Here is a 13,423-nt window from a genome sequence, read left to right as displayed (position 1 = left end):
TGGGAGTTCAGTAAGTAGTATCCAAGGCCTGATGTGTGTGACTATTACTTTTACGCAGAGTCAGAGTACTTCTAAAGACGAGGTTGAGAGGGAAGAGCTAGCACAAGGAACAGAAAATGGTAGGGACCATGTGACGGCCTTAGGCTCCAATTTTACCTCTGCCTTTTTGCCAGCAGTATGACATTGGATCTTTATGTGCCTCAGTATTTTTATCAGTAAAGTAGATCTAATAATACCCACACTGTAAGATTCCCAGAATCGTACACGGGACAGTACACGAAATGGTAGAAGTGGATTTTATATACTTATATATATGATATAATACTTATTATATACTTATATACTGATTTATATACTTATATATATGGTCCCTTTATATATGGTAGAAGTATTTGGGGTTTTGTTTTTCTTAAAGACCTTATTTATTTATTCAGAGAGACAGAGCAAGAGAGAGGCGGAGACACAGGCAGAGGGAGAAGCAGGATCCCCGCAGGGAGCCCCAGGCGGGACTCGATCCCGGGATCACGCCCTGGACGGAAGGCAGATGCTCAACCACTAAGCCACCATGCGTCCCTATATACAAAGTATTTTGTACGCAAAGAGTGGAGCTGGGGGACCGGAAGGTGGGACTAGGGATGACACCTGCGGTGTTATCAGAGAAGTCATCAAGCGGGGTTTTGCAGGATGCGAGTTTGCCAAGCACTGCAGGATCTTCCAGAGACAGGAGGGCAGAGGCTGCCACGGTCCGGGGTGGGGAACAAACGAGCCTAGAACTAAGTAACGCGAAGCGCGGCTGGGAAAAGCCGGGAGCGGCAGGCGGGACGAGCAGCAGGCGCGGGACGGACGGGACGGGCGGGACGGGAGCGGCAGGCGGGACGAGGCCGCCCCACCCGGCACAGCGCCTACCTCGGGGGCCACGCCGCCGCCCTCGCTGTAGTTCTCAGAGATGAGCTGGTCGAAGAGCAGGTGGATCTCGGTCCGGGCGGAGCTGCTGTCATCCGGGCGCAGGGCGCAGAGCCTGGCCGACAAGCAGCGGAACCCACTGCTCTGCTCCGGCGGTGGTGGCTCTCGGGGCACCTCCCGCGTCGGCTCACCCGGGAGGGAGCCGGCCACTTGTACCGCCGCCATCTTGCCTACGTAGGACAACAGAGAACTACTTCCGGGGCATCCCCGCCTCCGCGCGCCGGCTCCGGAACTACTTCTTTAGGCCAGGCTCCTATTGAAAGACCCGGGATTCTCTCCGGGATGCTTTGCAAATGGTTGTGCGAAATTAGCTGGGAGGCTTTTTCATCTCCCAGTTGTTTTTGAGCCCCGACTGAAAAGTGGAGCCCTGTCCTCCTAGGAAGTGTGTTCCTGGGAAGGGCTGACAGGCCTATTTAGTAGTACTAGCGTTTCAGGCGGGTTGGAGTTGGAGAAGGGCTGCTGTTGGTGGCAATAGCAGAAAGTGCTAGTTCTACGACATCCTTGGCCTCTTCTCATATCGTGTGAGAGCCCTTGATTCTTGGGCACAAAAGCACCCCGAATAAGGGGTACATTTCCCAGTATTCATTGCAGCTGGCTGTGCATCCTCCTTTAGATCTTGCGCTTCACCACACAAGTCATTTGAAGTTCAAACCAAGTCATGTAAAAATATAACCTGCAAAGGTTTGACCTGGTTGAGATTGGACACCCCGAGATTTCCTGTATTCTTAAAAGCAAAAAACTGGAAAAGAAATAGCCATTTTAAAAGCTGTAAAAGGTTTTATTTTAAAAGAAATAGCCATTTTAAAAGCTGAAAAGCCACATATTCCTGGGTGGCTCAGTGGTTTAGCGCTTGCCTTTGGCCCAGGGCGGGATCCCGGGATTGAGTCCTGAATAGCAAGTACCACATCGGGCTCCCTGCATGGAGCCTGCTTCTCCCTCTCCCTCTGCCTGTGTCTCTGTCTTTGTCTCTCTCTCTCTCTCTGTGTCTCTCATGAATAAATAAATAAAATATTTTAAAAATAAAATAAAAGCTGTTAACGGTTTTTAGTCACCCAAGAGGTGAAGGCATAAAATTTACACTTGGTCATCTCTTGGGCCTTTGAATTATGCAAAAATAAAGCAGATTCTTATCAATGGTTCTTAGGGAAAACCTTGAAGTCACCTGAATGTGCATGTTTTATCCTGAGACTAAAACACTTTGTTTGGCAGTCACAGTTGGGGGCAGGCTATAGAAGAGCTTGTTGTCTGAAGACTTTAGACTTCTTTGGGGAGAGATATTAATTTTTTGTTTGGATTTAGATTCCATTGTGCTTGTATATTATTGCATATTCTTGGGAACGTGTGTATTTGTGATATTCAAACATTTGCTCAGAGAAGATCAGGAGCTGAAACCTAATCACGATGTGTTAGTTTGATTTCTCCCAAAGCTGAACCTTAGATGATGTTGATGTATGAGTGATTTATTCAGGAATGAACAGGGAAGAAAGGGGAATCGGTACCTATATGTACTATTGAATTGGCCGTTTTCTAAGAAGTCCCCTCCTGAGGAATGGGGATAGAAGCATATAACTGTTAGTCTTTGAATTCTTCGAATTCTGTTGTCAAGCATTACCCCACCAAGCATCAGTTCTCCAGTGCTTCTTATTTGAGCATGCATTGGGGGTGGTGGTTCCTGCAGGAGTTTCTTGTTGCACGAAGAAGCCCTGAGGCAAAAGTGAGAGGTATAGGGTACAAGTCCAAGGCAAGTCTCTGACAAGTTACCTTGTGCTAAACTAGTAGATGCCTGACAGAAACTGGTTGCTGTAGGGATTGATTAAAATGAGAGTGTAAGGCCAAGAGTATTTGAAGCAGTGCACAAGATATTTCCAACACATTGTGTTAGAAGGATGTGAGACCTGTGTCATTACCACAGTGGAGGTGATGTGACGTAGACTGTGGAAAGATCTGGGTTCAGTGTGGCTCATCTTAGTTTGTAACGTGGATAGCCCACATATACTGTTACTCAGGACTAAATGACCCAGATATTGTAAGTATAACGATACCATTCTGTTGAGTTCTGATGGAATATACCCTTGCAGATGGCAGACAAAGAAATGAACATTCCTACCCTTTAGTGACACCAACTGAAGAAAACATTTATCAAGCTCTAGGGGGAAGCCCTGAGAGCCCCTCTTCATTGGCTCATATTTAAAAGATAGCCACTCCTAAACTGTGGAACTTAAACCTTGGCGAAAGTTCTTCCAAAAAAATCTCCTTACACATCCTAACTCCTCCTCATTTTCTCTCTCTCTCTCTCTCTCTTTTGGTGCCAATTTTAAATGCAGTTTTATTTAGACATTGCATTTTCCACTTAACAATACAGTGCTTATAAAGTGCAATGTTTATTTCCTTTCTCTGTGCAATATTCCATATTCACATATCAAGAATGCCCAGTATATTTACTATAGAAGCTTGACTTTAAAACTGCCATGGAATTTGCTACAAATTTGGGTCCTTCAAATGTGTGGAACAATGCTAGACCGGTCATCAGGTTGACTTATTCAACTTCTTCAATGGTAGTAGGCCCAGAGGAGGCACCACCAGAGAAAGGAGCTCCACCACCAGGAAAGCCTCCAGGCATTCCTTCCGGCATGCCTCCTGCACTCTGATATAGCTTCGTAATGATGGGGTTGCAGACTTTCTCCAGCTCTTTCTGCTGATGTTCAAATTCTTCCTTCTCTGCAGTCTGGTTCTTATCAAGCCAGTTGATGATTTCATTGCACTTGTCAAGAATCTTCTGTTTATCTTCGTCATTGATTTTGCCCTGAAGTTTTTCATCTTCAATAGTTGCTTTCATGTTGAATGCATAAGACTCAAGTGAATTCTTGAAAGACACCTCGTCTCACTGCTTCTCATCTTCAGCTTTGTACTTCTCAGCTTCCTGGACCATGCGCTCAATGTCCTCCTTGCTCAAGTGGCCCTTGTCATTAGTGATGGTAATCTTGTTCTCTTTTCCTGTGCTCTTATGCACAGCAGACACATTGAGGATACCATTAGCATCAATATCAAAAGTGACTTCAATCTGAGGAATGCCACAGGGGCAGGAGGTATGCCTGTGAATTCAAACTTGCCAAGTAGGTTATTATCCTTGGTCATAGCATGCTCACTTTCATAGACCTGAATAAGCACACCAGGCTGGTTGTCAGAGTAGGTAGTAAAGGTTTGTGTCTGGTAGGAATGGTAATATTGTGCTTGATGAGCACAATCATGACTCCTCCAGCAGTTTCAATGCCAAGAGAAAGTGGGGTGACATCCAATAGCAGCAAGTCTTGAACATTTTCAGATTTGTCACCAGAAAGAATGGCTGCCTGGACAGCTGCACCATAAGCAACAGCCTCATCAGGGTTGATACTCTTATTCAGTTCCTTTCCATTGAAGAAATCTTGCAGAAGTTTCTGAATCTTGGGGATATGGGTAGAATCACCCACCAGGAAAATATCATGGATCTGAGACTTGTCCAGCTTGGCATCCTGAAGAGCTTTCTCTACAGGGTCCAGGGTGCCATGGAATAGGTCAGCATTTAATTCTTCAAACTGGGCACGAGTAATTGAGGTAAAGAAGTTGTTTCCTTCATACAGAGAACCAATCTCAATACTGGCCTGGGTGCTGGAAGAAAGTGTACGTGCTTAGCACGTTCGCAAGCAGTACAAAGACGACGGACTGCCCTCTTGTTTTTGCTGACTCCTCCTCATTCTCAATATTTTTTAATCCTACAGTGACCTTGGGGCTTTAAAGATGTTAAGCATGTTCACGGCCAATTTCCTTTTATAAATTCTGCACATAAGGTGATTTGGAGCCTTATTCTGGAATATCACCTCTTTCATGTTTTGGAACTCTGTCAAGACTATTTTAATCACCTCATTAGAGTCGGGATTATTTTAACTGAAGTAGGCTTTACCTCCTTCCCCTTCTAATTCTCATCTTTGTTTATTTCCTTGAGAAAATTTACCATAATGTATAGTTATCTTCTTTATTATTATATTATCTGTTTCTTCCTCTAGAGTGTGAAATTTGTGAAGGCATACAAATTGTCTATCTGGTTCCTATTGTATCCCCAATGCTAGCACAGCACTTGAGTCATGGTAGACACCTCCCAATACTTGCAAGAAGAATGAATAAATTCACCATTTATTCAGAGCCTCCTATTTCTCATCTGTTGGTTGATGTGGAAATCAAATGGGATCTTTGTGAAAATACTTTGTAAACTATTGGGTTCTATAAATCTTAGCTTCCAAATCAGATAGATACTGTTATTTCCCCCTTTTTACAGATAAGAAAAGTTTAGATGTCTTAAAGAAAGAAAATATGGTTTGTCAAGGGCCACACAGGCAGTAAATTGGCCAAATTCAGACTACAACCCAGGCCAGTTGTTATTGTGAAGAACATAGACAAGAAATTGTAAGTCTATTTTTACCTCCCATGGGTTTTTTTTTTGTATATTTTTTTATTGGAGTTCAATTTGCCAACATATAGCATAACACCCAGTGCTCATCCTGTCAAGTTCCCCCTTCAGTGCCCGTCACCCAGTCACCCCACCTCCCCGCCCACCTCCCTTTCCACTATCCCTTGTTCATTTCCCAGAGTTAGGTGTCTCTCATGTTCTGTCACCCTCACTGATATTTCCCACTCATTTTCTCTCCTTTCCCCTTTATTCCCTTTCACTATTTTTTATATTCCCCAAATGAATGAGATCATATAATGTTTGTCCTTCTCCAATTGACTTACTTCACTCAGCATAATACCCTCCAGTTCCATCCACGTCGAAGCAAATGATGGGTATTTGTCGTTTCTAATGGCTGAGTAATATTCCATTGTGTGTGTGTGTGTGTGTATATATATATATATATATATATATATATATATATATATATAAAATGTTACATATATAACATAATATGTATAACATATAAATGTTATATATATAACACAATAACATCTATATATATATATATAACATCTTCTTTATCCATTCATCTTTCAATGGATACCGAAGTTCTTTCCACAGTTTGGCTATTGTGGACATTGCTGCTATAAACATTGGGGTGCAGGTGCCCCATTGTTTTACTGCATCTCTATCTTTACCACCCATGTTTTATAATGGGGAAAACCAGAAGAGAGGGGCTGGCTTTCAGGATCCAGCTGAACTAGGATAGGCTAGGAAGGAGGATTTTCCTAGACTTCTGTTCTAGAGTCCTATAAAATTAGCACTAAGGCCATCAGCCCAACTATGTGATAATAACCATAACAATTGTAGTTAACATTATTGAATGTTTTCTGTATCAGGCACTATGCCAAGTACTTTACATGAACTAACTTCTTTTGTCCTTGTAGTTCTATGAGGTATATATTGTTATACAGATCAGAAAACTGAAGCACAGAAAGGTTAGGACACTTGCTGAAAGTCACACAATTGTGTAGTGGATCTGAGTTTGAAATTCAGAGTCAGAGCTCCTAACTACGACGCTATAATGCATAGGCCCTGGAGTTTGACACAGGATTAGAGGTAAGGCCCTGAAACTTATCTACCATATAACTTTGAACAAATTATTTAATCTCTCCAAGCCCCAGCATCCTTATATGTAAAATGGCATTGATGAAAAGCATAGTCACAAGGTAGTTGTAAGGATAAATTAGTTGATGCTTGTGGAGAATATAACACAGTTGCATACCAAGTGTTTGATAAATGTCATCTGTCTCCCACTCTGTCCTCTACTTTATCATCACCCTTAATCAAATAACAATGCAAGCAGTGTGGGTGCTTTTAACAATGATGATTTATTAAAAGAAATGACTCTTTTTCCTTTCCCCAACACATCTCTTGTAATCTCCACACACACGCCCCCATTTTCAACTGTCTTCCTGGTCAAGGAGTTCTGGTCATATCTTTGAAGATAGGAAGCGATGAGAAATTATTAGAGAAGGATGAGCCTTAAGATAAATCTTCATCTGAAAAATGGACCAAAAAATTATACATGAGACCTGCTGTTTTGGGGACCTGAAATTACAGAAGGCAATTGAGGTGACAGTTCCCAGTTCTTGGAATCAATAAGCACCTACAAAGAGCCAGCAAGGCCAAAAGCATCCCAAATGTTGTGGATGGATTGGATAGATAGTACCTTCTAAACACAAATGGGTAACTTAAAGTTTATGTTGATTCTCTTGTGTTAATATTACATTAGTTAATAAATACAATTTAATTTATAATCAAGACTGAATCATGATAACTTTTCATTGTGCATTTTTTTTCATTGGATGGCTACTGAAAATAAAGAAACTATCATGTGAAAATCCTGAAATATTTCTACAGAAGAGGGATTCTCCTAGGTCCATCTGGCAGTGTGCATCAGAGGCTTAAAATGAACATAGTCTTTGGTCATAAATTATAATTCTTGGAATTTATCCCAAGGAAATTACTAAGGGCATGTATATCAATTTAGTATTCATTATAACCATGTTAATAACATAAACAATAAACATATTAAATGTGTATTAGTGGAGATTACTAAGTATATGAGCATATATGATGGAATTCTATAAGGCTGTTAAAGGTGATGGTATAGAAGATTGGTGTTAAAGATCGTTCACCAACTATTTCTAAGTGAAATAATTAAGAAATCAAAATAGACACAAGATTATCTCATTTCAATTTATGTATTATATATTTGCATGTGTGTTTAAAATATGCACCAGGGACGCCTGGGTTGGCTCAGCGGTTGAGCGTCTGCCTTCCGCCCAGGGCATGATCCTGGAATCATGGGATCGAGTCCCACATCAGGCTCCCTGCAGGGAGCTTGCTTCTCCCTCTGCCTGTGTCTCTGCCTTTCTCTGTGTCTCTCATGAATAAATAAATAAAATCTTTTAAAAAATTAAAAAATAAAATATGCACCAAAGTATTAAGCAGACATCATTTGGGAGTAGGGGATAATGTGACTGATTTTTATATTCTTTTTGTTCAAATAAATAGTCTGAGTTCTGTCCTGGATATACTGGGTAATGAAATTATTTTAAAGGTTTGGAAGCCACCATCCAGTGACAGATACTTCCTTTTCTTGGGAAAGGTATAAGAGGGAGAGGGCACAGAGACAGGCTTCTGTCCCACCCACTTCTGGAAAGTCCCATCACAGCCAACCTATCTAGCTTGGATGAGGTTTGAGGAAGAAGGGAAGGGCCTGATGTTTTTACCTGTCCTTAGGCTGGAGCACAGATGTGGCCACACCCATTGCTGACACAGTGCTCTCCTAGATCACAATCCTCGTCATTTGTGCAGAGCTCAACGCAGGTTCCTATGTCAGAACAGACCAGCTGAAAATGACCCTGCTTTAAGCACAGTTATCAGAGAGGACTGATTGAAAGAACCAGTTCCACTTTTGTCTTTTAGTTCAGTAAATAAGGGAATTTGTAAATGATTACTCACAGAACAATACTCATTAACATCTTCTAGATTTTAGGTAAAAACAATGCATTCACATTCTCACAATAAAGGAAGGCCTATTTTAAAGAAGAGAATAACTGTGTTTGCAGAGGAGAAGTGTAAAGAAGCCCATTCATATGTCCTTACTTCACTCCTCTGCAGGAAAAGGGACAGAAGACAGGAAACATATTCACCAAATGTCGTCAAGAGTGCCCTGCAGTCACCCTGCAGGATGAATCTGACTTACAGTTGTGGCATCTGGGGTGCACCGAGGTGAATCCCCCTATTAGTAGTTACAGAAGTGGAATTAAATCGTGACCTGCCTGGCCTGAGGCCAAGTTCCCTCTGCTGTCCCACATGATGAAATAGACCCTAACATGAAGAGCACATCTCCCAATTTCAAGGAGTCATTCCTGACCTGAGTGGAAGCCCCCCAGGTTCCCAGAGCCTCAAAGATAGTCTTTAAGAACCAGTGAAGTAGGTCCAAGAAGCTGGTTAAGACTCCACAAGAGCTTCTAGTTAAATGTATGCAGAGCTCTGGACAAACGTATGCTGTGCTTCTGTTGTGCTTGTGCTTTTGCTTCTACTCAACCAATATCAGGAGTTTCTCTACCTGATTTTGTGTCTGGACTTCTCTGGGTTTTTGTTTCCTCATTTGTAAAATGGAGCTCTTGGATCCAGCAGGGAAAATGAAATTCATTCTCCAGTGTCAACTCTGATCAGTAGAGATGACTATCCGATGCTACGTTGAGAAGGCTGGGATACCTTGTCCAGGCTCAGAAGGAAAAGAATGCTGTGATGACCAGCAGTGTAAGACTGTAAGAAGGGGGCCTGGTGGAATGTCTACAATATACTTGCAGACCTCAGAGAAAGTCAATACAACACCTCCATGCTTTTATTCTCTGTTGTTATGTATTGGTGAAAAGATTGCAGATTTTGTCCTCACTCATAATAGTTTGGTCATTCATTAAATCTGTTCATTTCTTACTATGCACACAGCATAGAGCTAAGTTATTCAGAAAATATAAAGATATAAAGTAGAGCAGCTTAGAATCTAACAATGGAGAGAAGACTTGTATTCAAAATATTAAAAACAAGGCAGTATGTGACAAGTGTCCTGAGAGGTTTCATGCAAAGGAAAAGGGGCTCAGAAGAGAGAGGACATTACTTCCAATTAGATAAACCAGAAAAGGTGAGTCTTGAAGTATAGGAATCTTTTTAAGGCAGAATTGAGGTGGGTAGTGGTGGTAGAGTCTTGTAGAAGAGAAAAGAATTACTAGAAAAAGTTCACAAGGGGAAATGTAACAGGGCCTGGAGTGGGAAGATGTGTGCAAGGCACCTAGTTTAAGGAAGCATTTGTACAACCCTGAGAGTGACCACCTCCTTAAATATGGCACCCTGGTGCCTCATCTCCTCATTCCTCTGTCTAAAATACAAGGAATCCAGGAGGACTGGCAAATAAATGCAAGGTGGGATAAGGATAAGGGGGCAGTTGGAAGTCAGGCAGGAAAAGGAGGCAGGACATAAAGTTACCAGGGCCAGATCTTGAGGACCTGAGGAGTTTGGGTTTCATTTGGTAGGCCAAGGGAGGGATATGTCTGCAGTTCACTTAAGAAGACTATTCTGGTGTGAGGACACAGAATGGACCAGGATTCAGTGAGCAAGCAAACCTGAGAAGCAATCAAGGACCAGGAAGTGCTATCAGGAAACTACTGTGTTGGCCCAAGCATGGGGTAGTCAGGGCCGGACTTGCTGTGTGGCAATGGGGAATGGAGAGGAAGGAGCACACGCAAGAAACAATTTCAAAGAACGGATGGTATTTGACAACTGGTTTAAAGTGGGGGGAGGACAGCAAGGGAGAGAGAGGAGTTAAGAGTTGAATCCAAGAATCTTTAGGGAGAAGAAGGGGGCTACAGTGAAGATAATCCAGGAGAGAAGAAAGTTTAAGGATTGAGGGAGTTACAGATTTTCACTGCTGCGGAGAGCCAAGAGATTTGCAGATTTGCCAGCAGATCTTGGGAGTGAAATTCCTGGAGATTGCTGGGGACAGGAATGGTGACACTCAGTCTTCAAGAGGTGAAGGAATGAGTTGTGGAGTAGTAAGGGCAGAGAGTTAAGACTGCTCCCTTGAGAATGTTGGTAGTAAAGGGAAAAGTGTAGAATGAGATGATTCACATTTAACATGATTAAGAAAATGTGTTCTTTAGTGATCTGATCTATTTGTAGCAAGAGACCAAGAAATCCAGGGGGGAAAGAGACACTGGGGAAGATGGCAGGTGGCTGATGGGGGAGCAAAAGGGAAGAGTCCAGACACAGGAACCAGCCAAGAAAAGGAGGGGGAATAATGGAGACAGAAGGAGAGAGGTACAGCAGTCAAGGTGGCTCCTGGACTCAAGTATCTTGCCTTCTGCCCAGACTCACCTAGAAGTCTCAATGGTCTCACCGCAGCCTGGAGCTCCTGTACCTCTGAGCTGAGGGTGAGAAGCATCACCAGAAGGAGGAATCCCCCCAACTTCATGTTGCTGTCGGAAGTCTTCGGTAAAAAGGCAGCAAGACTGAGAACAGCTGAAATTTATGCTCCTCCACCCACTGAGCCGGAACACAAGGCCAGGGGTGGGACTAGGGATGAGAACCTAAGCCCTGCCCAGAAACTACTTCTGAAGAACTCACACCAGTAGGTCTCCTGAGTAAGGCCTCATTGTTGCCCAAGATAGTCTCTGAGCCAAAGGAACACCCTTCTCTGGCAGATGAGTAAGAGTCTCCTAAAGCAGGAAAGCTGTGAGTGACAGAGAAAGGGGTGCAGTGGGTGAGGGTGACCACTGACTCTTATCATGTACTTTATCCACTCATTCCTTTTTCAACACAAGTAAATGTCTCCTCTGGGCCAGGCACATGCTAGGCACGGAATACACCCTTATAGAATTTACAATTAAGAACTGGATATTGGCAAGGGTGCAGCCCCCTATTTCACTTCTCCCCCCCCTCCGCCCCCCCCCCCCACCCCCGGCTCTGGGACCTAGAGTCTCTGGTATTGAGGACAGAGAGTGAGGAGAACCGGCAGGGATGCTCCTAGGTCACCGGCTAGTGGGAATGAGGCCCCGTTAGTTTTCTGGGTTGGTCTGATTTAGGCAGCTGTGGTTGTCTTTGCCTATATATGTCCTTTTCTTGACATAGGATTTCATTTTATCTTGTCCACCTTCTTTTATGAGAACCCTAACTCTCAACATACAAGATGTCTCTCATCAGGCAGCACTCGGGTAGAAGGGAGGAAGGGCAGGGTAGCTACAGCAACCAACCATCTGGGAGTGAGATTTCATTTCCCCCTTCTTGTAAGTGTTCTTAAGCTACATAAGTGATTTTCTGAAACCTATACTCCCCTTGGTTTATTTGGAGGAATACGCCCTCCTTCCCTCCCCAGTGGCAGTAGGGGCAGAGGCACATGTAACTTCTGACCATGAATATTGTGTCCCATAAGATGTCTTATTTGATGTCGTATAAGGATGACTGGCTGCTTGGGAATGGCAGGATTAGTTTGCAGATTCTTATAGCTCTAGGGAGAGGGTTGACTTCTTTTCAATCCCCATCACTTCAAGTAGAGTCCTTGACATTTTACCTGGGGCCCTGGTTTTTAATTCTAGGGCTACAGAAAGAGACCCTCCCTATCATGCTTCCTCTGTCACAGTTCCTGAAATGACACCAGTGAGAGGTCCTTTGGGCAAAGAACTGACATCATAAACTGCTAGTAACCCCATGTAGGTTAAGAAATACAGTTACAGGTTATTCACAAAGCAATTTTGCCAACTGCCTCAACTCAATCCTGCCTATCCCAAAGCTGAAGTTGGTTGGTGTCCAATTTCTATAACAGAGTCAGAGCCAGAGAGAAACATTTAAGAGGTCCTAAACACTGAAAAAACTATAATGATGTTCTCCATGTGCAATTCCAATTTTTAAAAAATGCTTAAATTTGAAATAAAAAATATTTTGAAATAATTTTGAAATTTCAATGAAACTCAAAAGTATGTTGAAATTAAGCCTGTTTCCTTTTAGATGTCCTTTTTTCCCTGATTTTACTTTGGGTGCCTTGTTTTGCCAGTGCCCTAAGCACATGCTTTGTTTGTCCTTTGGGTTACTCAGAGCTGAATAGGGCCTTGGCAATGCAGCCCTAGCTGGCTTCCCTGCCTCCTTCCTTCCTCTTCACCCTGGCACTCTGGTTGCTGCCCCTTGCCAGTACATCATACTCTGTTCTTTGAACTTGGAACACCTTTTCCCTTTCTTTTCCTGCCACGTCTTGCCAGGCTTAGCGCAAACATCACTGCTAAAACCCTCCTCAACCCTGGGAGGGGTAACTTTATACTTGTCTGATCATAGCACTTAGCACACTACATTACAATTAATTATTATTATTTTTACACATCTCTTCTGTGAATATCCTGATGGCTAGGATGAGGGAGTCATCCTATGTATATTTTGTCTTCTGTGCTCAGTGATAAGCATTTACTTTGCTCAATAATCATTAAATGAACACATAGTAGAGACAATGAGAAATGAATGGGAGTTTTTACTAAAGGTTGGGAGAGAGAAGAGTGGGAGAGTGGAAGGGGTTTTGGTGCATGGGGTTGAGAATGGGTCTGAATAGCATCCATTGTGCACCTTTTCATTGCCCGAATGGAAGCCCCATAAAGGCACTAATAGCAGGACAGACATGGTATTGCAGCTTGATAAACTTTCATTTGAATCCTTCCATGTGGTCATTTCCTGGGTGTGTTCGTGGGAAAATATTAATATTAGTGAATGAAAAAATTGCTTTAACGTTTTTTGGAAAAAGCCTTATTGATCTCTTACTCTGTATCACACCCTGTATAAATGCTGGAGATGTGGTATGAACAAGGTGGACTTACTCTTACAAAGGGAGAGGTAAACATTCAACAGCACACATGCTAGTATGAAACGAAGAAAATAATCTGTTTATATAAGCAAATTTTGAGCAAATGTCCCCCAGGCCTATCAAGG

At 42.7% G+C, this 13,423-nt stretch overlaps 1 protein-coding gene, 1 long non-coding RNA gene and 1 pseudogene across 11 annotated transcripts in view; all 3 read right to left on the bottom strand.

The window, feature by feature from the left end:
• The window catches only part of HEATR6 (HEAT repeat containing 6), a 41,994-nt gene extending 40,846 nt beyond the window's left edge, over positions 1 to 1,148 (bottom strand). For all 10 annotated transcript variants that reach the window (XM_077852252.1, XM_077852255.1, XM_077852250.1 and 7 more), the window contains exon 1: positions 907 to 1,148. In XM_077852252.1, the coding sequence (XP_077708378.1) occupies positions 907 to 1,128 (222 nt within the window). In that variant the 5' untranslated portion in view covers positions 1,129 to 1,148. The remainder of the gene's footprint in view (positions 1 to 906) is intronic.
• Positions 1,149 to 3,424: 2,276 nt separating this feature from the next.
• On the bottom strand, positions 3,425 to 5,423 carry LOC144285440 (heat shock cognate 71 kDa protein pseudogene; annotated as a pseudogene).
• A 1,335-nt stretch (positions 5,424 to 6,758) lies between these two features.
• Positions 6,759 to 10,995, bottom strand: LOC144286158 (uncharacterized). Its single transcript, XR_013354238.1, has 3 exons — positions 10,835 to 10,995; positions 8,185 to 8,285; positions 6,759 to 6,948 (listed from the first exon to the last, which is right to left on the bottom strand). It is a non-coding gene; the product is annotated as an uncharacterized LOC144286158 (long non-coding RNA).
• Positions 10,996 to 13,423: the final 2,428 nt, after the last annotated feature.

This window comes from Canis aureus, chromosome 16, assembly GCF_053574225.1.
Source record: "Canis aureus isolate CA01 chromosome 16, VMU_Caureus_v.1.0, whole genome shotgun sequence".
In the NCBI taxonomy this organism is placed as follows: Eukaryota; Metazoa; Chordata; class Mammalia; order Carnivora; family Canidae; genus Canis; species Canis aureus.
The sequence above is the reverse complement of the archived record's forward strand: the minus strand, read 5'-3'. Positions and strand labels throughout refer to the sequence as shown.